A 25,855-nucleotide genomic window follows, 5' to 3' on the forward strand; every position below is an offset into this window, starting at 1 on the left:
CTCAATGCACAGATTTCCCTCTTTTTCTCAATGCACAGATTTCTTCCTTTTTCTCAATGCACAGATTTCTTCCTTTTTCTCAATGCACAGATTTCTTCCTTTTTCTCAATGCACAGATTTCCTCCTTTTTCTCAATGCACAGATTTCTTCCTTTTTCTCAATGCACAGATTTCTTCCTTTTTCTCAATGCACAGATTTCCTCCTTTTTCTCAATGCACAGATTTCTCCCTTTTTCTCAATGCACAGATTTCCTCCTTTTTCTCAATGCATAGATTTCCTCATTTTTCTCAATGCACAATTTCCCTTTCTTTCCTCAGTGCACAGATTTCCCCTTTTCACTCTCTAAAACTCCAAACCAAATCTCTAAAACTGGTTTGGAAGTCATTGTCTGGAATGCTGTGTCATTAAGGATGTTTGAGTACCCTGAACGATCGTTAAAAGCTGTCCCTTCAGTGTTAGTTTGGGTTTGGGGAATAGGAAGAAATGTGCGGGAGCTAAATTCGGGTATGAAGGCACAAATCTTCCTTTCGATCTAGATCTTCTTTCAAAATCTCCCGAGTCGTTTTTCGCGGTTGATGTGCAGCACATCATCATGTTGAGGGTCATACAACGGTCTGACTGGAGCAAATCGCTAACACTATCCACCGAACGACTGACTAACTGACTCCACCTATGGAATCATCAAAACATCTTCAGTTAAACATGAAATGAAGCATATCAGCAAACACCACGAAATAGAGCATTATTGTGCTGATATCTCGTGGTAAAGATAGATCTCGTAAGCCTATGTCGTTGATTCCCCTAACTTAATGTTCACACTTTATTCAATGTTAATGAAAACCAAAGTGTCTTTGATGAAACGTGTTTAGAAGGACATAGATGCTCTCTTTATCAAATCTTCACATTTCCTGCGAAAGAAGAGTATCATAGCATTAGTCCCACATGATGAATAATTTTCTGTCGTTAGCAATTACAGAGTCCTGGAATTTTATTGTCAAATATTGTAGCACTTAATTTTTGCTCATGTACCTTCTAACACTATAGATTAAGTAAAGAGCGGCTTCTGCACGTTTAACGTGCTAATGCATAGTCATTATACGTATCGACTCCCTATTGTTTTTGGACTTAATAATTCAGGTAGTTATTCATGCTGCACGATTTATCAATGTCTATAATTCCTGTCGCACAGTGAACGTATCCAGTTACCCTTCTTCGGAAGGATATTACTCGTAGTTTACCAGTCTAGAAATGGAAGAGAATTATTTGCGATCAGTGGCAACGAGCACAATGCGATTCCTTCAACCAGAGATTAACTGATAGGAAATAAAATTAGTTTTCCTGATTATTATCCACTTCGTCCTCGGATGATGATGGTAGGGTAATTGACTAATAAGATACCAACCGTAGTAAACCTTGGGGTCAATCCATGAAAAATACATTGAGCTCGCTTATTGCCTCAAATTTACCTCGATAATAGTAAGATGTAGAAATCGATTCCCGGTGGGAACTGATATGGCTCTGATTCCACATTAAGCTGTAGGTTTACGTCTTATATAGCGTCGTTGCTGAACAGGACGTTAAAATACACATTAACCAATCGATCATTTGAAGAAATGAAACAAGATTTACGCATCTTCATCTGCTAGATTCATTTTTGAGTGAACAGCTGCTGCCAGAATTGATCGTGCCGACTATGAATATGACATTGGTGAAAAAATTTGACAAGGTTCCTTCTGGTATGACGTTAAACATTGGTAATTGTCCCCTTTCGTAGTACAAGGTCTGATTCCTGGGAAGGAGTGTAGAAAAGCTGAATACCGGCCCAGATCGTGGTTAAAATACCACTTTAAGTAGCTTACGTCCCATTTAGCCCTGGTGCTGAAACTAACACTCATTAGTTGTTCAAACCACATTATATAACACTGTGAGCACACAAAAATAGACTCACAATCAGGTTTCGAAAAGGTACAACTTTAATACCAAAAGCACTATTCTGCTCACACTAATTGCATAAACTAGTAAATTGTATGGCGGTGTTGATTATAATTACAAACTTCGGGAAAACATCGAAAAGGTAATCCAACTCTAACCATCCTTGTGAAGCGGTTTGATGGAATTGACATAGCTGCACTGATGTGTCCCAAAAAATCCTTCAGGGTTGTACGTAGTGGAGGTAAATAGACCTGGTCCCTCACGAATATTCAAAGGGAAAGGTCACGAACAGAGCAGTCCATTGATTGTAGGGGTCACTTGCAAAGAGCTTGATGAGCTCGTTCAATCCATCTTTTAAGAAATTGTAGGTAGTACGGGAGAAACTGCAAACACTTCCTTACTGTTGTTTGTAGGAACTGCAACTACCTGTAGGCTTGACGTGGTGATTTCCTCAGGCTGAATACAAAGGCTTCTCTCACAGTGTCCTCAGAAACGAATGTTCGACCAGAATTTTTTTTTTTTTCTTTGATCATAAATACACCATGTTTCAACAAATGTTTTATTCTACTTCGAAATAAACTTGTGTATAGTGGATCAACATCAAACTTCCGTTTAAAATAATTCTCACAACACTGTTTGTTTTGACAAGTTCTACGAGTGTCCTCTAGCTGCTAAAGTCACAACTAGCGATTCTGAAAAGGAAGGTATGGAAATATTTTGAATTAACTAAGCTTTGGATATCAATTTTATCAAAATATTCAAATTAATATTAATTTCATGACATCTTGAAACCAGGGAATGGACTCATGATGTTACTTTCAAGACAATAATGCTAGGTATCAAATTACAGCGCTTATTTAGTAATGGTAAGTGAACATACTGGTTTGGCACAAACACGTCCTGACCTGAAATCTTTATCAAGTACTCTGAATAAGAACGCCGAGTGAGGGCACAGCAAAAACGTCTAAAATCTCGGATCTGTGTAGTTGAGATATTGCTTGAAGTCCAGCAGAACATAGAAACTACAGTTCTTCAAGCTCTGAAAAGTTGATGTTACTGAATGGCTGCTGTTTCAGATTTTAGTCAAAAAAAAAAAAAGTTTTAGAGTTAATTAGCGTACAGAAAAGAGAAACGGCAGTAATAATAACAAGAGTATATTTTTAGAGACAGTTTTCATAGGTGAAAAGGAAGGGTGAAGGTGCTATAATAAGACGAAAAGAAGACAAGATTTTTTTTTTCAACTGTTCTGACAACTGCTCTTTTATCTCATTGAAATCAATATTATAAACTACGTTCATCTCAATAGTTAAGCATCTTTTTAAGTGTGTTTCTATTTGGAGATAAAACATCTTTGTAGGTGCTGAAGCTTCTTTCCGCATCCACAGAGATCAGTGGGACAAACCCCGTATTCATCCGGAATTAAAACTCTGTAGAAATTTCAAATTAAACAACATTCGGAATCTTCTGAATACTAACCTCAAGTTTTTCTTTGGCAATATCGTTTAACTATTGCTACTAGGAAGTAGATATCCTACTGTTCTTTTTCTAAGCATTGTTCCAATTTTCTTTCTTTCTTTTTTACAGACTGTTATATACACAGATGCACAATAGCCAGTGTTGCCAAATTGTTGACAAAAAGTCGCTAAACGAGAGGTGAAATGACTCCAATTTTGAGTGAAAAATCGCTGAAAACTTTATTCGTAAAACCCGTTGTCAAAAAGCATTGTTTTAAAGTTTAGAATAAACAATATGTTCTGCTCACATCTTTGTCAATAGGGCGCAACTAATCCTTGAGTTTAAGGATCATTTCACATTGTTTCTGGTAATTTTGTTCATATTTTGAAGTCATAATAATTCCGAAATAATTAACACTACAATATTTACGTTACTTTTTTTTTTTTTCGAAAAAGAATAATTAAAAGATCCCAAAGGACAAATATAACAAACACCCACTTCGGTTTTATTCACTTATCTATAGCTAATCTCGTTGCTATCGGTAATGATGTATTGCGTGTGTCTCTCAACGGAAACTCTGCGAACTAAAGGACATCAAGTTGGTAATTGTTCTCCGTTAAAGGGCAAGGGTAACACATAACAATGCAGGATTGTGGGGGAGTGGGTACGCTGTTTTCCCAAACTCTTCAGCACTTGCGTTGATTAAAACAAACCAAAAGAAAGAAAAGAACATAAAAACTGTTTTGAGCTAATAATGTTTCTCTACAGATGAACAGTTGTTTGCAGCAAAAAGTCGCTAAATTTGTAAGTAAGTAGCTAAGTCGTCATTTAAAAGTCACCAATCGGAAATATTTTTTGTCGCTATCGTGGAGGTCGAATCCCCGAGATTTAGCGTCTTTTCCCCCAAATTGGCAACACTGACAGTAGCTCCGCAAATCTTCACTGGCTGAAAATGTTTCTTGGTTCGGTTTGGAAATGGTGCCTTCATTGTTTGGATTCAGAGAAAGCACAAACTGCCAGTTTTCTTGTCGAAATTCTCGCACAATAAACAGAACATTCAATCCATGATGCCCTGGAAATTTGGAATACAATTTTGAAAATAGCAGTAAAGGAAGAAAAAAGGGGTGAAAATAGGAAATTTGGAGGAGATGAAAGAAATAAATAATTCAGAAAAAAAAAAGAGAAAATGTTTTGGAAAATTATTCACAATCGAAAGCAATTTTTGACACTTTCGGGAAGCATGTAACTGCACTAAAGGGGAAAGTGCAGAACTGAAAATGTGTTTCCAGGACCGAATTTAGAAGAGGTGCACGTGCACCCCTGCTTTTTGTTGTAAATATACACTATCTAAAATGAGAAACTAGTAGTGAAAATACCAACAGTTTCCAAAAATTCTGCCGTCATGTTTCAGTTTGAGGCCTAAAAGAAAACGGAGTTTTGCAAAACCAATAGTTGATTTTCTAACGGTTGAATGAAAAGAATTCACCAAGTAAAACAATATAACATTTCTCAAGTAGGTAAGAAAACAGAAGCCAAAAAGAGAAAGGAGCGTTCTTTTTTTGCATGCTACTTGCTACCTTCTTTAAAATACCTCCCTCAATTCTATACATCAGCGTTTTCAGAGGTAAAGAATTATCATATGTCACTAAAGAATTGCATTTGGAAAATCGTGAATTCGATTCCCGAGACCAGACACTGAGCATTTCCAGGGCAATTCCTCATTCATACCACAGATGCCTAAAGGCATTTAAAAAAAAAAAATGAATTTGATTCAAATATACTGGTAGTTATTGGTGCACCCTCCGTCAAAAAATCCTGGATCCTGCCCTGTTTCCGATTTCTTTTATCAGTGCGCACCCATTTCTTCAATAACACAAGAAGAGCTTTGTCGTAACTACTTGGTTAGTATTTTCATCACATGTGCGGAAGACACAGATTCGGATCCCATGCTAAGCTTTAAATTCATGTCTCGTATAGTCTCGGTGGGTGCAGGAAAGCAACTTTCAACACATCTTAACTACAATAATAGCACAACAAGTTGTTTTACTGTTTAGCAAGTCATTTAGAATACATGTAGTAAACAGCTTAAAATATGTAGTACTTTAGAGTGGTACTCTTTAAAAACACATTGTAGAGATCTTGAATATTAATAGTAACAATTACGCATCGAGCCTTTTATATTTATTATCAAATTTGGCATTTTTTCCATTATGAAAGTATCTAATGACTTTAGTCCAAACGATATTCCATTTTAAAATTTGGACTTAACGAAGTTTGATTCGTTTGTTCGTACATGTTCCATTTCACCTAATGAACAATCTAATTTAATTTTCCTTCCGTGTGCAAATATGTTGGTGTTCTGTTTTGTTAGTACATAATGGAACGAGGTGAGAATATGTAGATTTTTTAAAAAAAAAGTTAGAAAATAAATCATTTAAGAGCTTTTGAATTGTTGGTTTCGTTTCGTGTCTGGATGTAAAATAAATTCATCTTTTTTTCTTTCTTTTTTTGTCCTAATTGACAATTGGAGCTTAGATTTGCCGTGACAGCTACATATGTGTTTGATTTTTGCGTCACTTATTATTTCTATGTTCACTGTTTTACATATAAATATCGATTTTTATACAAAATATAGCATTGAGGACCGGATATATAGATCTGGCTACAAGTAGAGCTGGTAACTAAAACGAACGAAAAGGAACATAGAATTATGTAATTGTATTTATGTAGAGTCGCTGCATAATCTGTTAAAAAAAAAACTTTCAAATATGTTTTTATAATATGAAAAGGATATAATTGAGTTAAAATTTATAATAAACTGGAGTAAAAGTGGCGTACATACTTCGAAAGTTCGAAAATTACTACATTTTTACTTCATTTAATCTTGATATTGCCTGTTTTATCTATCTTCTATATACTGTATATATAAATGTAAGTGATTATGTTTGTGACTTCGCACTGCTTGATCCGCGCGACCGATCACGATCAAATTTTCAACATAAATGCGGTTTGAGCCTGGGATGGTTTTTATCATTTCACGTTGACAGTGCAACTTAAAGGAGGTGAATATATTTAAAAATGATCAAAAGTGATAGATATTAGCGTTGAATTCATAGTTTTCGGGGTCGCTGAGACAAACAGTGATAATTCCGATGCCGTTTAAATCCAAATGCAGCCCTTTATATCCAGAATGAGACTTATTCTCCCCGTGCGAAGAACGGGTATTATTCTACTTTCTTATAATTTTCAAAACTTGAAGTAAAATGAGCGAAAATATTGTAATGTCTTTTGAGGTAGAATCAATAATAGTCCGTGTGTTTTCCCTTTTCACCAATTTATTACAAAATCTAAATACAAATATCTTGGAATTTACAAAGAATAATCTAATAGTATCTTTCCTTAAGATTGACCAAAACGAAGAAGAAAGGTGTTTTGCACGGTGCCCCTTCATTGCAGCCTCCAGAATATCTGCGGAGATTTTAGGTGAATACTTGTAGGAAAACCTCCTCAGCCCAATGCAGCTTCACGAGGTTTAGATGTGGTTAGGATTCCTTAGTCCAAGGCGTCTTCGGGTTTAGATATAGGTGAACTCCTTAGTCCAAGGCGACCTCGGGAGCTGGTGTGGGTTATTTGATCAGTGGTCAACTGATAGTTGTTCTTCGGGCTCCGCTTTTATAGATGGTCTCCAAGTGGCTCATTCCTTCTCGGTATCCATCGTTTCGGTTTCGTGTTTTCCTAGTTGTAGTTTCTCGTCTGCTTGTGGTGTTTGTAAATAGTAGCACCTGTTGAGGTGACGTGCTTGCGCAGAAGGTGTGAATCCTTACAATATATGTATATAATCTTAATGAAATTTCTAGTTTAATACCTCTCGATTATGCCTTTTACACTAAAAGAGATTGATGTTTTAATGAAAGAACTCGTGGAATTAGAAAGTGAGGGAACGAGGAATACCTCGAGAAAAACTACGGACACGATATTGTCCACCACAAACTTACATGGCTTGGGAATAGATCAGAGACCCCTCACAACAGAAGTGAGCTCTTTGCCACTGAACTACCTTGCCCCTCCCGTGTACAATATTAATAATTTGTAGTAGTCCTATTTACCTTTATATCTATACTAGATTTCAGAACAAGAGGGTCTCCATTTCTGGAAATCCACAGGACACCCACCCACCCCACGTATGGATGCGCACGAGTCGAGTCGAGTTGAGATTTAAGCCTGTCTCGACTCGACTCGAGAAAATGTTGTCTCTACTCGAAAATATGTCTCTGTCTCGACTCGTGTCTCGACTCGACAGTACCTGTCTCGACTCGACTCGAATTCGAATCGAGACGTCTCGAAATTCGAGTCGAGACAAAATATACGAGTTAAAATATACGCACACATCAGCCAGAACATTATTACTACCTACCTAATTGTCAGTATGTCTACCTTTGGCACGGATAACAACGGCGAATGCTCTTGGCATGGACGTAATGATCCTTTGTAGGTCGCTGGAGAGATTTGCCACCACATGTGCACACACAGGTCACCTAATTCCCGTAAATTCCGGGAAGGGGGGCGATGTGTTCTGACGTTACGTTCATTCACATCCCAGATGTGTTCGATTGGGTTCAGATCCCGCGAGTTGGGGGGCCAACACATCACTTGGAACGCCTTCCTGTGTTCCTCGAACCACTCTATCACACTCCTGGCCTTGTGACATGGTGCATTATCTTGTCAAAAAATGCCACTACCGTTGGGAAACATGGTCGTCATGAAGGCGTGTACGTAGTCTGCAAGCAGTGTGCGATACGCCTCAGCCGTCATGGTGCTTTACTCGAGCTCCACTAGGCACATGGATGCATAAGCATAACCTTGGCCCATATGGTTGGGGGGGGGGACATTCGTGCACACACACACACACACACACACACACACACACACACACGTGTATATATATATATATATATATAATTCTCAACCTTTGCCGACCCACTTCTGGATGAAGGTTTCTCCAATTCTATTTCACACGTATCTATTTTTGGCAGTTCGTTTCCACGTTACTCCACAGTGCTTCCTAATTTCGTCACACCACATTGTATTACAACGTTTTCTGGATCGTTTTCGTTCCCTTAGGATGCAGTCAAGGATTGCTTTTGTCCACCTATCGTCAGTTCTTCTCGCAATATGACCAGCTCACTGACACTTGAGTCATTTTATTTTCGCGATGATATCGGTCACTCCTGTCATCTTCCTTATCCATGTATTTCTTTTTCTATCTCTCCGGGTTATTCCAAGCATACATCTCTCTATGCTTCTTTGAGTTGTAAATGCTCTCTCCCTTTGGAAGAAAGAGCATTATACATTAACAACTGATCACAGAAAGTTGTGAATTCAACCAAGCATAGATTTTAATTCCTACTTTTTGATTGGAAGCAGCAACATATTTCACATTATTGCTTTTGATATAAAAATCGACTATAAAGTTTGAATTTGCGGTGGCAGTTACATGGCATGAGTGTGAACTGCGATTCTTCTTTTCTTTCATTTTTAAGAGACAACAAGTTTTATTTATTGACTTTAAGATTCACAAGCTGTAATTAGAAGTATATAATATACATTTCTCACTTGTGCACGTTAAACTTTTCTTTGTTTCGACAAAAATATATTCACAAATTTCCACTTGGGCAGGTAGTCTTCGACCTTAAATTGTCACTTTTTGAAACCAACCATACATTTGCTTCTAATGTTTTAACCAAATATTTAGTACCGTAGTTTCGAAAAACCCTCTCTGATTTTGGATCACCATTGTGTAGTTGGAGTGTGTGAATGATATAAATACTACTCAGGCAGATATCCAGCCTAACTTTACGTCAGTTTTTGAGGATGAGACCTAAAATTAAGCCTTTGCCTCTATGCTAAAAATTGTTTTAGTCAATAGCCGGAACGCCTTTCCCTAGAATAATTTCGTGGAACACAATGACGCAGATCGAAAAGTTCTAGATTATTTCTTTATCTTGCTTTAATAGGGTATTAATCTGCTTAAAAATATGACAATAACACTAGTTAACAAAGGTTTTGTTACATAAAAGGAAATACCTGTTCTTAAAGGAACTTTTTGCGCTGAATTCGAATATGCACTCGGTTTTTCTCCATCACGTACGATTTTCCCGTAACAGAGGGATTTTCGGGAAAATCCCTAAAAAATTTCCCTTTTCGTTTATTTTACACCCCAAGATCTTGTCCCCTTGCATATACTAACATAGAAATTATACCTAAGTATACTTTGATTCATATTTAACAAACCCTCCAAGTTTCGTAATAATCGCTTTATTCTTTCTAGAGAAATAAATATGTTTGTATGTATACTGTGTGTACTGTTTATTGCACCTTATAGTAATGCTTTCAGATCTCTTAAGTTGAGGTAAAACGTTTTGCTTTATTACCACAAACACATATATAAAATATAATACAATATAATTTACAAGTGTGACAATTTACAATAAACAATAATACAAATGTACCAAAAGGTGATGAAAAGACAATCAAAACTATCACAATATATGAAACTTCCATTGGGTTACAAAAACGTACACTACTTCCTTCTTTTGTAAGAAATGTTGCATTCTCTAACAAGACCCCAACAATAGTCCCCCATCATTGAAGGATCCCATCATCCCTGGTACCTTTTCTCCATTGCCATTATATCTTGGTGGAATCTTTCACCCTGTTCGTCGCTGAGAGCACCTAGGTTAGCAGGAAAGAAGCTGAGGTGGGAGTGCAAAAAGTGGATTTTTAAAGACATCCTACAACCCAACTCTTTGTATTTCTGTATCATGTCCTGTACGATTTCTGTGTAACTCTCAGCTATGTTATTGCCCAGAAAGCTGCGCACAACACACTTAAATGCTGTCCAGGCAGCTAGCTCAGCACTGTTTAACTTGCTGTCAAAGCTATCATCAAGCATTAATTTCCTAATTTGGGGACCAATAAACACTCCCGCTGAAATCTTAGCATACTCAGGTTAGGGAACTTATCTCGCAAATACTTGAAACCTTCACCAGATGTGTCCATGGCTTTGACAAAGTTTTTCATAAGTCCTAACTTGATATGAAGTGGCGGTAGTAATATCTTATTAGGATCTACCAAAGGAGCGTATTTGACGTTGCATTCTCCAGGTACGTAATTCACTCTAGGTTCCCATTCCTTCACTTCATAATGTTTGTCATCAGCTCGGCTATCCCATAAACATAAAAAACATTGGTACTTCGTGTAACCGCACTGCAGTCCTAATAAAATACCAACTACCTTGAGATCACAACATATTTGCCAACAATGGTCCTTGTAATTTATAAGATTTAGCAAAGTTGACATGGTGTCATAGGATTCCTTAATCTTCACTGAGTGCGCAAGTGGTATAGAAGGTTTTTTTATTTCCATTATGTAAAAGGACAGCTTTAAGGCTGACCTTTGACGCGTCGATAAATAACCTCCATTCTTCTGGAACGTAAGGAATTCCTAGCTCCGCCATCAACCCATTTATATCCGTACATACGCACACATTATCTTGCATTGAGAAATAGCTTGAAAATTGAACATGCCTTTTCCTGTACACTGATATGTTCGTTTCTGCATCCAATAAGTTCCACTGCTGGAGCCTTGATCCCAGAAGTTCCGCCTCTTGTTTTGTCAGGTGCAAATCACGGACTAGGTCATTAAGTTCGCATTGCCGGATGAAATGTGGCTCGCGAACACAGTCAGGGATAAACGTTGGATCCTTGGATGTACATGTTGATGTCGATGGTTCATCAAGGTCATGATCATCATCAGAGTCTTTTGGCCATATCTCTTCCCAGTTGGTAGGGGGCTCGGGAAGTGGAAGTTCATCCCCGTGCGGAATAGGTCTAATTGCGGATTTAACGTTGGGATAACTTATTGTGTATTTGCTTTTTTTTAGAATGTCCCTTAACTACTGTGAGACAAAAATAACAATCATCCAGATAGTTGGTGGGTTCTCTCCACACCATTGGTACAGCAAATTTCATGAACCTCCGTTTCCCTTTAGCCCATGCAAGTAAAGTGACGTAGCACGACGCACAAATTATGTTGGGTGCCCAAGTTTTGTCCTGATCTCCCACACGACATCCGAAATATATATAATATGCTTGTTTCACCGATGGCGTAATGGATCTACACTGTCCTTTAACTACAAACTGGCCACACACATAACAAAAACTATTTGTTGAGTTAACACACGAACGCCGTCCTCTTGACGCCATTGTACTGATCACAAACTAAACTTCTGGTCTTAGTTGGGTATAATGCCGTTAAGATCAAACATGAAAGCACTCTTAGCAGCAAAGACAACTTTGAAAGTGAAGTAGTGTTAAACCACACGTCAATATAAAAATGTACAAAACTCCCTCACCAGGTGTCAAGAACACAAGAAAGAAAGAAATGCGCGGGGGAACGGGGGAAACGATACCGTAGTGGAAAATTCAGACTGCATTAGTTCATTGTTGTCAACTATGAGTCTGTATTCCATTCTTTCTTTCTTTTGCATTCTGTTACATTTGATAACAAATATTGATAACCATTTCATGAACAAAACGAAAAAACTTGGAGAATTGTATATATATGTATTAAGATATACATATACTGTACGTTTAAAAAAAATATACGTTGGAAGTACATTCTATTTTTATACACGTTTCTAATTTACAGAGAGCAATACAAGTGTGTTGTTGACTATTGTAAATATTCATTTTTATGCCTGTGTTTGTAGTAATAAAGCAAATCGTTTTTACCCCAACTCAGGAGATCAGAAAGCATTACTATCAGGTGCAGTAAACAGTGCACACAGTATACATACAAATATATTTATTTCTCTAGAAAGAACAAAGCAATTTTTACGAAACTTTTAGGGTTTATTAAATATAAATCAAGGTATACTTAGGTATAATTTCTATGTTACTATATGTACGGGGACAGGAGCTAGGGGAATAAAATATCTGAAAAAGGGAAATTTTTGAGGAAAATTCCCGAAAATCCCTCTGTTACGGGAAAACTGTACGTGATGGAGAGAAACCGAGTGCATATTCGAATTCAGCGCAAAAAGTTCCTTTAAGATCAGGTGATTTTTCTCATGTAACAAACAAAAAGTTTAAATTTGTTAACTAGTGTAATGAACTTAAAATATAGAAATTTGGAGCGAGACAAGTACAGCACAGGAACTGGATTCGGACAACACACTGACTTACTGAAACGCAGAACTGGTGCGTTCCGGCCCATTTTAAGCCCCGCTTAGCCAATCTTTCCGTGATCTTTGCCCAATCCCTCATATTGATCTGAGCCTTAAATGTTGTTAAGGAATAACCTGGAACAACCTATCAGCACAACATCCACATATTCATTTACCCCAGCTCATTAATAGTGTTTCTTTCAGAAAAAATCTCCAAAGAGGGTATTTTAAAAGTAAAGAGGGGAATTATAGTTAAACAAATGTTTCTTGATATCCTGATTTTCCCTAAAAATTTGCCTGAAACGTATTTTGCACTTGACTCTGTGTGTATAAAGGGGAAAGCCCCGACTCACCCTCTGAAAGAAATACTGCTGATCAATAATACAACGAAATCACAATATTAGGAAATCCAAATATTGGCCAGTAAATATCACATTTATAATTTTGATTTAATAAGTTAATATTTCACTTACCACTAAATGTAATGATACGGAAACTGGACTTGAACTGTTAATGGAGCCGCAGCCGCCTTCCTCGAAGTTGCTTCTGAATCAAATTTGTCGATAATCTGAGAAACGTTCATGTCATAAGACCTTTCCATGCACAACACAGCTAAACTATGAAAGTTTTCTTGACCCATAGTGCTACGAACGTATGTTTTTAGCCGTCTCAGGCACGAAAAGGAACGTTCATTGGTTGCGGAACTGACAGGCACGGTTAGAAAAGTCTTATAAACTTGGTTCAAGTTTGGGAAGCATGCGTAAAGGTTCAATTTTTAAAACAAATTTAGAAGCGATGAAAAATCATTTTCAGTCTCTCTCTCTGCACACAAATTGGAGAAAACTGTTAACTCTGATGTCAGCTCAACTTTAGGGATTTTGTAGGTGTTGCTGACAATTGTGATACTTTCTGCTGATGGCTTGTGTTGATTCAATACGTCGTGCAGGGAACGAAGAACCTGCATATCATTTTCTTTGAACTTTTATTGCTAACATCTCCTCCCGCAAGATTGTCAATAACGGAATAATATACTTCGCGTCTGTAATATTCAGCTGCTGTCTCACACTCGAAGGAGTATCACCACTATCCAATGCTCGTGGGATTCGTCTTCGCGGAACGTTCGGTGCACTGAATCCCATGGTTTCTGTAATTTCTTCTGTTTCTGTCCACAACGTTTTGAAACTTTTCTCACTCCACAAGGACTGAAGGCTGCAGATATTGGCTTGCGACAAATTTTTCACAGTAGAAAAATTGGTACGTGTATTCTGTAAGTGCATGGACAGTTGATTCGTGTATTCAAGAACACGTCTCATCAGTTTAAGACGAAACAAAAATAAAAAAAAATCATGAACATTTCTTAACAGGGAATGCGCATCTGGAACGTAAATTTGATAGTGCTATTTCCTCTAAAGTTTCAACTACAGGTCCAAAATTTTCTAAAACTGCACGAATAGTTTCCGATTTACAGTTCCATCTAGTGTAGCTCAAAGATTTAATGTTATCGAATGCTTTAAGTTTTCTCCTTGATGTTGAACATTTTCAAAAATAGCGTGCTTTTTTGACGGCGCTTCTATGAAGGAATGCAACTGCTCAGAACACCAAACATGTATCGAATCATAGACAGTTTTCCGCACACCCCTGATTCTCTTTGCAACGCCAGAGTACTGACGACGCATAGCGGCTGCACCATCGTAACATTGTCCTCGAATGTTATCTACGCTCAGACCCAGTGATATTAACACATTTGTTAACAGTTTGTCCAAATTGTTTCGCCGTGATTTTTCTGTATTGTAAAACCCGATAAAACTTTCGTGAACGTTTAATGTTTCATCACAGTATCGCAAAACAGTCGCCTCAAACTTTGAGTTTCATCCATGATGATACCATATATACCTGCAGTCTTCACACGATCGATTATTTTTCTCAGCACTTACCCGCATATTAAATCTAGAAATTGATTTTGGTATTCGGGACTAACGTATCTAAATGTTTTCTCTTTGTTAACATAATACCGAAAAATCACGTCATTGTCTTTGGATCTTAGCGATAAGAGTTCTAGTAAATTCCCTTAGTTTCACTTTCGTTACTTTCCTTAGGGTCTCTAAGAGGAACACATTGGCGAGCACAATACAAAATACTATTTAGAAGTGCTTCCAAATATATTCTGTTGCCGTTAACTATTTGGTTCGTCTGCAAATCTAATTTACGCGCAACTGATCCGTGCAATAGTGTGCGTTTCGGAATTCCGCAGCCTTAGAAATACAAGTCTTATAAGTTACTTGCCTCATGAGTACCGAATTTATCTACGACCTTCTTCCTGTTACGGAAACTCTCCTTAGTAAAAGTGTCTTCAGATTTCGGAATATTTTCGGAGAATGCGCGACAATAAAAGCAAAAAGCACTATCTCGAGAAATGTTATATTCTAACCAACTAAATTGCCTATACCAGTGGTCGAAGTGAAACTGTATGCGGTGGTATGCCATACTGCCTCTGGTTTTTCAGTAATGAGGACATACCGTCTGTGGTTTTTCAGTGATCAAGACAATATTTAAATAGCCGGTATGTTGAGTCAAAATCATAATAAAACATACCGCCTCTGCTTTTTTTCCACTTCGAACCACTGAGATCGGAACTCGCGGTCATTTTTATTGGGGTACGTTTTCAATTGCGGTTGGAAGGGACCTAGACCTACTGCCAGAAATGTCTTTGCCTTTTCACAACCTTTGACTGGATCACGATCTTCTGAAACTTCATCTTGTGACACTGTTTCCAAAGTAATACCGTCATTTGAAGTCTTATCTTCTGAGACTTCATCTTCTGACACTGTTTTCACACTAGCACTTGAATTCTTATCTTCTGAAACGCAAGAAGTATATTGTGTAGTCACTATTTCATTATCTCCTCTGGCACTGTCAATATTGCTAAGTTTCGGCTTCTTACTAAAATATTCCAACAAAGTTCCTTTTTTTTTTTTTTTTTCGAGCACTGCAGTCACAACAACTTCCTGTGAAACTTGAGAAATGTTAAAATACCCCAGATAAAATATAAAAAATGAAACCACTATACACCGATACACGTGAAGGCTATATATACGAAAAAAAAAAAAACTTCAAACGAACTGCTCACTGCCAAGGGCGCCGATTTCTTTGTAACTTTGGGGGGGGGATTCAGACGTGGGTTTGTATATTCATAAAAATACATATAACAATACAAAATACATATTCAGAAAAATACATGGGGGCCCGGTCCCCTGGCCCCCCAGAATCGGCGCCCTTGCTCACTGCAAGCACAAATTTCAGAATAAATCAAGTGTATTATTTTTGGTTTGGGTGCCAGGGTGGCTATTATGGTTGTTTTAACCTTACAATGCTCCCATTCCACTTTATAACAATACCAGATGTTGCTATTATTGTGACTTACAGGGAAAGCAATAAAATATCTTTTGTATTTAGGACCACAAGATTTCCGACAAAGAGCCGAGTTCTGAATGTCTCTGCTTATCCTTATAAAACACTTCCTGTATCCCAGACAACAGACCGACCTGTTCTTCCTTTGACCATCAACGAACACCACACCCCCTTTCTCCAGCACGCTCAAAGTTCACTGACCTTTATTAAGATGGATGTGGCAAAACATTTATTGCAAGACATTACCAGATATGGTTAAAATCAGAGTTCCATTCCCGTTGTTATTCTAGAACTTTTTTCTGACTTAAAGACAGTTTACAGTCGAACATTTTATAATAATATCAGCATAGATACTGTAAGACAAAATTTTTAATAACTGTCTATTGCCTAAGAAACAACCAGAATCAGTAAGGGAGAAGGTATATGAACATCTCTGAATATGAGCATTTTTTTTAAAAAAAAAAGATATATTCAATCAGAATTTTACACTGCCTCTGTGATCCTCCACCCCCACCCCCCAAAAATGTTCTGAATAAGTCCTATATTTATTCAAATTACAAGCATTTCTGATGTGACAGAAAAATAAAGAAATCATGACAATACAGTTTATAAATTATTATTACCGTCGTAAAGGAACATCTAATGTCTAAAAACGAAAAAAGCAATAAAGTGAGGTGTGAATCAATTCAGATCACATGCATCGAAAGTGAGTGACAATTACCCAGCTAGTAGTAGAGAGGCAGTGTCAAGGCTTAAAGTGAGCCGGAACGCTCGGCACTAAGTTCTGGCAAATCAGCCTGTTGTCAGAATTTAGTTCGTGTACAACAATTGTCACTTTACAAACATTGTACATTAAATTTTAATTAATATTTTGGTTCCGTCTATGAAACGACTATTAATATGATCTATCAAACCAGATCTGGAACATGGATCAGGGATTATTTATTTCCATTGTTGACTGCGTTCTCGCAAATCACTGTGGATAAGTATTCTGGTGAGGTGGCTTTTCGCTGAAGCCACTTTAAGCCCTGGGCAGTGTGTATGCCTAACAAGCAGCATTTTAAAGGTGGAGCATGGCCACGAACTCTGTTCCGATCGCCCATCCTGACTGAGTGACTGAGGTTTAACCTAGTATCTTTTGTCAGGCCAGGGTCGCTGTTTTTTCACTTCCTTGCCTCTCCTTTCTCTTGGTTTCGTTAGTCGCCTAAAGACCTTAATACTGTGAAACAAAACATAAAATTAAGCAAAATGGTGTTGTATTCGCTTCAGCTCAGTTTATAGATAACACTGGATGACTATCCTAATAAACTTCAGAAATGTGGGGCAGTTGCCTCCCTTGCCCCCCTCTATGCATGGCTGCTCACTTGAATTAGTTTCAAGACTGTTTCTGAGTAAGTACTTTCTTCATAATAATATTAAAAATTATAGAAAGATTTTGGAGACATTCGAGTCGAGTCGAGATTTTTACGAGCAGTCTCGACTCGAAAATTCGAGTCGAGAAATACGTCTGTCTCGACTCGTCTCGAATTTTATAGTGTGTGTCTCGACTCGAATTCGAGTCAAGTCGAGTCGAGACTTGTCTCGACTCGTGCGCATCCCTAACCCCACGCCTCTGTCCCTTGTCGAGAGGCCAGAAATCTAAGAAAACAATAGGTAACCCTCGATTAGGAAGAGAAAAAGTTGTCAAACGTTCCCTTTTCTCCAGGTTTCTTTTATTTATCACAAAAGTAATAACATTATGTCTTTATTTCTCTCTCTCTTTTTTTTTTTAACCTAATGACATCGGACATTTGGCAACAACCAATAACCACCGTCCTAACAAGGGTTAGGTTGCCTTTTTCGTAGTGGTGTGAGAAAAGGCTCTTATGTTTTGAAACTATGCAATATTAATAATAATTTGTAGTATTTTTAGTGATACCCTTAAGTCGAGACGAGACGAAAAATAAGATTGTGTAGAAGTTGTCACGTCTCGATTCTTTCTTGTCCCATTTTCTAAACTTGTGTAAAAAAAAGAAAACGATTTTCTTCGTAATTTCATACAGAAATTCTCAAAATCCTTCGTTGTCACGAGAGACCCACGAAGAATATGTTGTAACACTTACACCATATTTATTATTGAACTATATTTAGTAATGACCTGCGCGCCGTTAAACGTTGATACTCTCCACTGTGTTCGTACAATCTCTTTATCAATTACTGGTTTTTATACTATGAATTATGTGACACTAAAACAGTGTTTCAGATCGAAAACTTGGGTAAATTAGTGTTGCTGAGTTTCTTTCCTCTAAGTGCACGAATATTCGATGCGTTCGCAATGCGTTTTTATGGCTCGTGCGTACGCTTGGAATACGCTGGTCATGTATTTAAATGTGGATGGCTAATCACAATGCGCTAGAAACATATAAAGCAATAAAAAACGCGCAGAATACGTCAACTCGAGCGTATTTAGTGCGTTTCGGGACAATAGACTGCCTGCTGTTTCGGAATCAGTAAAAGATCTCTAAAGGAAGGGAAAAAAGGAAAGACGTGTTGCCAGGCAAGGGGATTTTAACAAGAAACAGCTGCTTGGAAGATGCTTTGTGCAGAGTATTGGAACTGTTATTATAAAGTACGTGCTTGTATAACAAAAGAAAATTCACAAAAATACAAGGAAATTTCGAAAAATTAGCTAATCACAGAAAAATCTATATAACACAATAGGGTTATTTCTCGTAATTCGCATGAATGAGAATAAGGGTATGGCAGTAAGGCCTGGAAACCCTGACTGGCTCACAATATGATTTATAACTCTGTCGAAAGTAAAATTACCGAGTAGCGAGCGGGGGAGGTGACGCATCGTAAACTCATCCTTGTAAAGCCATAGCCTTATTGTAAAGAGATAAATGGTCGAACTTTGTGATGTGATGTTACATAACTCTAGAAAATTACGTGAAAATACTATATTGTTATCGGATTTATGTATCTTTCGGAGCTCTATTTGGCATGGAAGAACGTGAAATTTATGTTTGAAGATTTGAAATAACAAGCAAAAACGAACAGAAAAGAAATCTAATAAAAGCATTGTAATAAGTTACTTTCCTCCAGACATGTAGAGCATATGTACGAGGAGTATCCAAAAGTTTTAATTATCACAGTGAAAGAAAAAAACATATAATACTCACTGTAATTGGTCAAAGTTCTTCTCCACGTAGTTTTCCTGCAGAGTCACACATTTTCCCCAGCGTTTCGTTACCTTTTCCAAGTCCTCTTTGTAGAAGTTCTCCGATTTGCTCGAAAACCACTGTTCCTCTTCGAAAATGACTTCCTCTCTTTCGTTAAATCGCCGACCACGAAGTGGTTTCTTCATCTCGGGAAAGAGGAAGAAATCACTTGGCGCAAGATCAGACGAATAAGGTGAATGCGGCAAAAGTTCATAGCCTAACTGGTGGATCGTGGTAAAGTCGTGGCGAGTTTGCTTCTGAAGAGGTGTCAACAACTGAGGAACCCATCGTGCAGACACCTTATTCATACGCAGTTCCCCATGAATAATCTTGCACGCACTTGCGTAACTTGGTCCACTCTCATCCATAATCGTTTGGATGGTTACACGTCTGTCTTCAAGGATTACGCACTCCACTTTCTTCACCATGGCAAGATCATCCTTGAGTGAGGGTCTCCCCGCTCGTGGCTTGTCTGTGAGGGACATGTGACCACTTTGAAGGTTCTGCTTCCACCTCACAACCGTGTCATATGATGGGCTTTCATCCCGGTAGACAGCTTTAATTTCGTCGTGGATTTGGCGTGCGTTGTTGCCCTTCAATTGGAGGAACTTTATGACACATCGTACTTCACTTCTGTTCATCATGCAGGTTGATGTCTTCTATAGGCTGTGGAAAGAAAAATACTTTAGACATATATTTGATATTTGCACAAGTATGCATAGAAATGACACTGATTATGCACAAAAAGTTTCATATAAATATTTGTTTAACTCCTTTATGATAATTAAAACTTTTGGATACTCCTCGTATATTTGTTTTTAATCATAAAAATAACATATCAATGAAACATATAAATGACAACAATTACTTTGTGTACGCGAAGACTAATTTTATTATTTATATGGAAATTTATTAATTTACACTATTTTTTTTTTTCAGTTGGTACGTGGGTGATATGTCCCGCCAACGCGCAGAATCTTTGCTCAAACAAGAAGATAAAGAGGGATGTTTTGTGGTGCGTAATTCATCTACGAAAGGCCTCTACACACTGTCCCTTTATACAAAAGTGTAAGTATCATTACTTTACCATAGTAGAAGGGTTCTAGTGTCTAGAAATAAAACTGTCGAATTATTTGTATATGATTTTCAGTATACGAGGAATATTAATATTTATCTTCGTGTTTTATGAAGATAACACGAAGATCCACGTATCGTATCGTAGTACGTAGTATGTTACAAAAGTACGGTACATGGTGCAGAATACGTAGATGTGGGAAAAGTGTGTTCCTTGCTGTGACGTGAGAACTCACCGTCTCAAAGAAGAACAGCAAGGTCAATACAATGTTCCGCCACGAGTGTAATTAGCATAATGGCGCAAGGTTTACATCTGGTAAAGAAGCATAAGGCTGGAGTCCGTCCCTCACATATGGAAGAAAAGACGAACAGTCGAAAGCTGGACAAACACCAACTTAGAAGGGAACAGGTGGAAATTGGTAATGACCCATGGATCATTCGGAATGTAATAAAAGAGAGTCATCTATCGCAGTGGCAGACTAAGAGGGTAATGAAGCCAACGGCGACGTATGTGGAGGTGAAACTTGAATCATGTGCTTAATCCCTTTTAAAAACATTCCTTGAAAATCTTTTGATGCATCCCCTGTGGACTTTTGTACGTTCTCGTTGTTGAAACAGCCTGCAGTGGTCAACAATCTCACGTACTGTATCGTCTGTGGAAAATCTGTAAAGAAGAATAGAACTGACCTGATCAAATTTCGCTTCAACGTAGTCTCGTTCAGCAGGTACTGAGATGCAGAACGATAGCTAACAGGCACATCGAGCACAACCTCTGGTGGTGTCGCAGAATTTATTATGCTGGGAAGGTTCCCAAATTCGTTACCGTAAACCTGAAACTTCCTTTTGTACCTTGTGGACAAAGTCCATAATTGATTTGCAGGTTGAATAGGTAGGTTGTCGCCAGTAAGTGTACTCTTGCGACAAAATATTGAACTAACTAATAGGTACGATGACAAAAGTTACAATATTACATTCTAATATTAAGTGCGTAGGGTAGTTTTTGACCACCATTCCTCAAAGACGAATCTCCGTAAAAGCCACTTTCTGGATGATCTCTGATACCGTGCAACACTTTTGTAAAGATTGTTCAATTAAACTGGAGAAGTACGGACCTGAGAAATACCGGTCCCAAGCACAAGTACGAGAAATGTTATAATATAGTATTCTATACGTGTAATACCGTACAGCAAATGTTGGAAATGAGTCTTTATTCTAAGATACACACATGGATACCTTCCCTCCACTCCCACCTCAGTTCACTCCAAATGCGAGACTAAAACAATGAAAATACAAAAATTACACACACATTAATTATGACGAATAAAAGCCCGATAAAACAACAAGAACTTTGCAAATAAACTGTATAAAATTTATCGCCTACCTTGCATGCTCTAGCACTCCTAGATGACTAACTTCATTGTTATCTATAAGAACTAAGTGGATAAATATCATAGGCTTATCGAATCAAGCTCCCGAGTCCAACGCAGGAGTTGTATGACCGCATAACTTTTCCTACTATACTTCATCACATAGAAAAGTTAAGGCTCAAATTCATTACCACCTGATTTCAGCAAAGACATCCTTTAATTCTGGACACAATGGACATCGACCGCAACTACGATCTGGGATATAATTTCGTCACTTGCCCTCTATCTTCACCCTTCTCCCTTTATCTGAAAACAATTCCACCTGACCACTCCGATCATTTTGTCGCTTCTGCCTACTCTTCCGATAATCTTCCCCACCACGTTTCGCCTACATATGTTGCACTGTAAACTCATCATACTAACAGGGCTTCACTCGTCTTCATCACTGTCCAGAGTAGCCCCTGGACAAGAAGATAACCAGCATTCGTGTTTTTAACAACTTGTTTGTGTTTGTCCTGTGAAGTGCACCTCATCATCATCTCTTCCTGACCCAATGATTATGATCACAAGATCATAATGTCCAATGGATACTATAATAAAATGAAATAAAGTTGAAATATAATTAAGTGCTACTTAAATAAATGATGTTCCAGTTCTCCTACATCCCATAGACCAGCTCCAATCTCCTTACTACCCCAATACTTTCACCACTCACCCCGGAAACTCGCAAGGGAGCTAGCCTTTGGCTAGCTAAATAATAATAAAACGCTTTTAATTGTGCAATGAGCATTTTCAAGCCCATTGCTAGTTGTATATATATATTGAAGGTATATAATATTCATATTATTCTTTATTCTCAATATCATAGGTATATTTTAGTTGAATTAAGGTAATTTTTCCCTTATCCACAAATTTTGAGTTTCATCGTGGCTATATACGAGAAATGATCGAAAAGACTTTTATGTTATTCACTGTAACTCAACGAAAATTTATTTGTAGGTTAATAACATGTCTGTCCCGATTCAGGTTTGAAGACTTCGGATTCTGGTCATGTATACCCGAGAAGCGGACAATAAAAATGATGACTTGTCTGGAAAATCGGTCAAGAGTAAAAATGAGATGAGATCAGTGGTGCGGTTCCTGTGGGCCAAAAACACTACACCTACTGACATTCATTGGCAGATTCTAGTGGTGTATGGGGAGGGCTACGTTTCAAAGCAACATGTAGGGAAGTGGGACGGACCAATATTGTTAATGACAACTCTGGACACAGCGGTAGACCCATTACTTCAACCGCTGATGTTACGCTTGGAATGACTAGAGCACCCCTTCTACAGCTCTGACCTAGGCCCAGTGACTTTTACCTTTTCCCTGTTCTAGTAAAGCAAAGAATGGCTAGCCACCATTACCTGGCATGTGATATGCCAAAACCGCTGCCTCATGATGGCTACGAAAACTTGACGGGGATTTCTATACAAATGGTATAGAAAACTTTATCTGCCGTTGTGATAAGCGGTTGAACAAAAACTGTGATTACATCGAGGACTATCGTTAAGTGCCCCCTATCATAAGGTGCGTTGATCTTCCAGTTATGTCTCACACATAAGCCACAACAGGCTTCGTAACCCCCCTTTTTTTTCGATTATCCCCCGTAGTTAGTATATACGCTTCCGATATGGGAGACCTCGGTTCGATCCTGGATAGCTTATGTGGTGGATCTCACGTTAAGCTCTAGGTTCACATCTTATTTATCCTCCCTGCTGAAACGATATGTTAAACTCTAATCCTAGCAATCATCATACACTTTTTTTCTTTTTCCTTGTATTCCAACATTTGGCTGTTTGTATAGTGTTTACAGCCCGATACACTACAAATAATTATATCCATATGTAATCTATTGTGTATGCCAGATGTGCAGGAGTGATAAGGTAAAGTGTTGAGTGCTCTTCAGCGTGTTAATGTAAATTTAAAAATAAATATTAAAGGTGTGTCTGTGTTTGTAGGCAAAATATTGCTGTATTATGTTAGATAAGAGTGTTTTTTTTAACATATACAGTACATCAGCGTTTCCCAACCAGTGCGCCGTGAATGGGCCGCTGGTGTGCCGCGAGGAATCGAAACAAAATTATTAATTTTATAGCAATCAAATTGCAAAACATAGGGAAAAATGTATATTTTGTTTATTTCACATTACTATGAACCTCTACTATGAATCTACAATTTTAAGTTACATACCGTGTTACTATTCTGTACATTTCTAATGTTGAAAAAAGGATTTGTTATCATTGTTATAACCATTATTGTTTCTTTATTGTTGCAGACTATTTCGTAACTTGAAAATTTGAAATATCATTCAATCCTTTCGACAAATTACCTACATTTGTGTTTTAGAAGTAAAAGAGATTTGTTTGTTTGTTCGTTATTTAGTGATCTTCCTTCTTAGTAAAAGATTGGATACAGTTTTTAAAAAGAAAGCGTATTTTTAAAAACCTGAGTGCAGTATTTCATTGCATTTTTTTTTCTATTTTTAGATTAGAATGAAGAATATGCATAATGATTTACCACGGGGGGAAACCAGTGATAGAGCTTTCTTCTCTGTGAGAAGATCAATGATCACAGAAAAAAATACCACTATGTTTTATATTTACAAATAATAATATCTATAAGTGTGCCGCAAGAATTCAAGTAACACCCGTAGTGTGCCGCATGTTGAAAAAAGGTTGGGAAACGCTGCAGTACATAAATCAATAAATAAATAAAAAAACAATCTATTCCAAACTATGAGCGGCGATCGGAAAGTAAGGTTACAAAGCCTGGAATCAAACTTGTATATATTATTTCATACAACCAATACATCCAGCAGATAGTACATACATTACGTTACTTTTCGACAAGTCTCCTTATCGATTTAGTCGCTTGAATCGTACGATGAGTTTGAAGGTTTCCTCCTGGTAAAAATCCTGTTTTTTCGTGTTTATCCACGTTGTCACGAAGTGTTTCACCTCCTCGTCTGAAGCGAAGTTATTATCTCCTAGGTGCTCCTTCAAGTGCAGGGACGGGTGAAAGTCGCTTGGAGCGAGGTCTGGGCTGTAAGGAGGGTGGTAAGCTCTGTTCAAATCTGTTTATGCCGTGCTGGGTCGGGCCACTGCGCTTCTCATCGGTGGGTGACGTTTTCTCTACCAGCTACAAACTTTCGATACCATTCTACGACATGCTAATGAGACATTACAGTTTCTCCTTAAACTTCTACAGCCCGGTGAATCTCAGCCGCGGTTACATGTTTCGCACATAGATATCGAATAACAGAGCGGACTTCTTCTCGAGACCAATTTTCCAAACGAGTCGCCATTTGTGTTTACCTACAACTAGCGCCGTAAGTGGCAGATGGTTGAAACTCTGCACAGTTGCCAACTTCATGTATTAAAATTACCGCACACGCCTCATTCCCCTATAACAGACGAAAATTCATAAATATCGGCCTTAGTTTCTGATCCTCCCTCGTATATGTCTCATCTTTGGACTTTTTGCCTGTTATGTACTAATAATAGTGTAAAATTATTTATGCATGTTCTTTATTTACCCAACTTAATTAAATATATCCGATTTTGTTTCTAGACCACATCCACATGTGAAGCACTATCACATAAAACAGAATTCTCGTGGTGAGTTCTTTCTATCAGAAAAACATTGCTGTGGTTCCATACCAGAGTTAGTGAACTATCACAAGCATAATAGTGGAGGTCTTGCATCGAGGCTGAAGGCGACCCCGTGTGATCGGCCAGCACCTGCCACAGCTGGACTTAGTCACGGTAAGTCACAAGTTATTTTCTTTTTTAGTCCATCAAACAAAAATATGTTAAAATTTAATGGACAAAATTCAGGAGAGATCTACTGCTGTAATATATATATATATATAATGTGAAAACTGTTGGTATTTAAATTCATTATAGGGACAGGAAAAACCGAGTTTTATGAAAACTGAAAACCGATTTCGAGAAGAATCGACATTCCGGTTTTCTCTAAAACCAACACCGTTTTTTTGTTTTCTCCTTTAGGGTTCTGGGTTTTTATTGAAATCAGTATGATTGTCATCAAAGCTACATTCAGATTATCGTGCAACATAAAAATAATACTAAAATAGTTCATGTACATGTAGTTTACAATAATATATGTAATTTTTAAACATCAGTTGT

The 25,855-nt window shown here is 37.7% G+C and overlaps 1 protein-coding gene across 8 annotated transcripts in view; it reads left to right on the forward strand.

Annotated features, from left to right (window-relative positions):
- Btk (tyrosine-protein kinase Btk29A) overlaps window positions 1-25,855 on the forward strand; it is a 950,018-nt gene that overhangs the window by 890,159 nt on the left and 34,004 nt on the right. For all 8 annotated transcript variants that reach the window (XM_081737808.1, XM_081737807.1, XM_081737809.1 and 5 more), the window contains 2 exons: window positions 20,161-20,289; window positions 25,278-25,471. In XM_081737808.1, coding sequence (XP_081593934.1) covers window positions 20,161-20,289; window positions 25,278-25,471 — 323 coding nt within the window. The remainder of the gene's footprint in view (window positions 1-20,160; window positions 20,290-25,277; window positions 25,472-25,855) is intronic.

This window comes from Thermobia domestica, chromosome 14 (assembly GCF_964235325.1).
Source record: "Thermobia domestica chromosome 14, izTheDome1.hap1.1, whole genome shotgun sequence".
NCBI lineage: Eukaryota > Metazoa > Arthropoda > Insecta > Zygentoma > Lepismatidae > Thermobia > Thermobia domestica.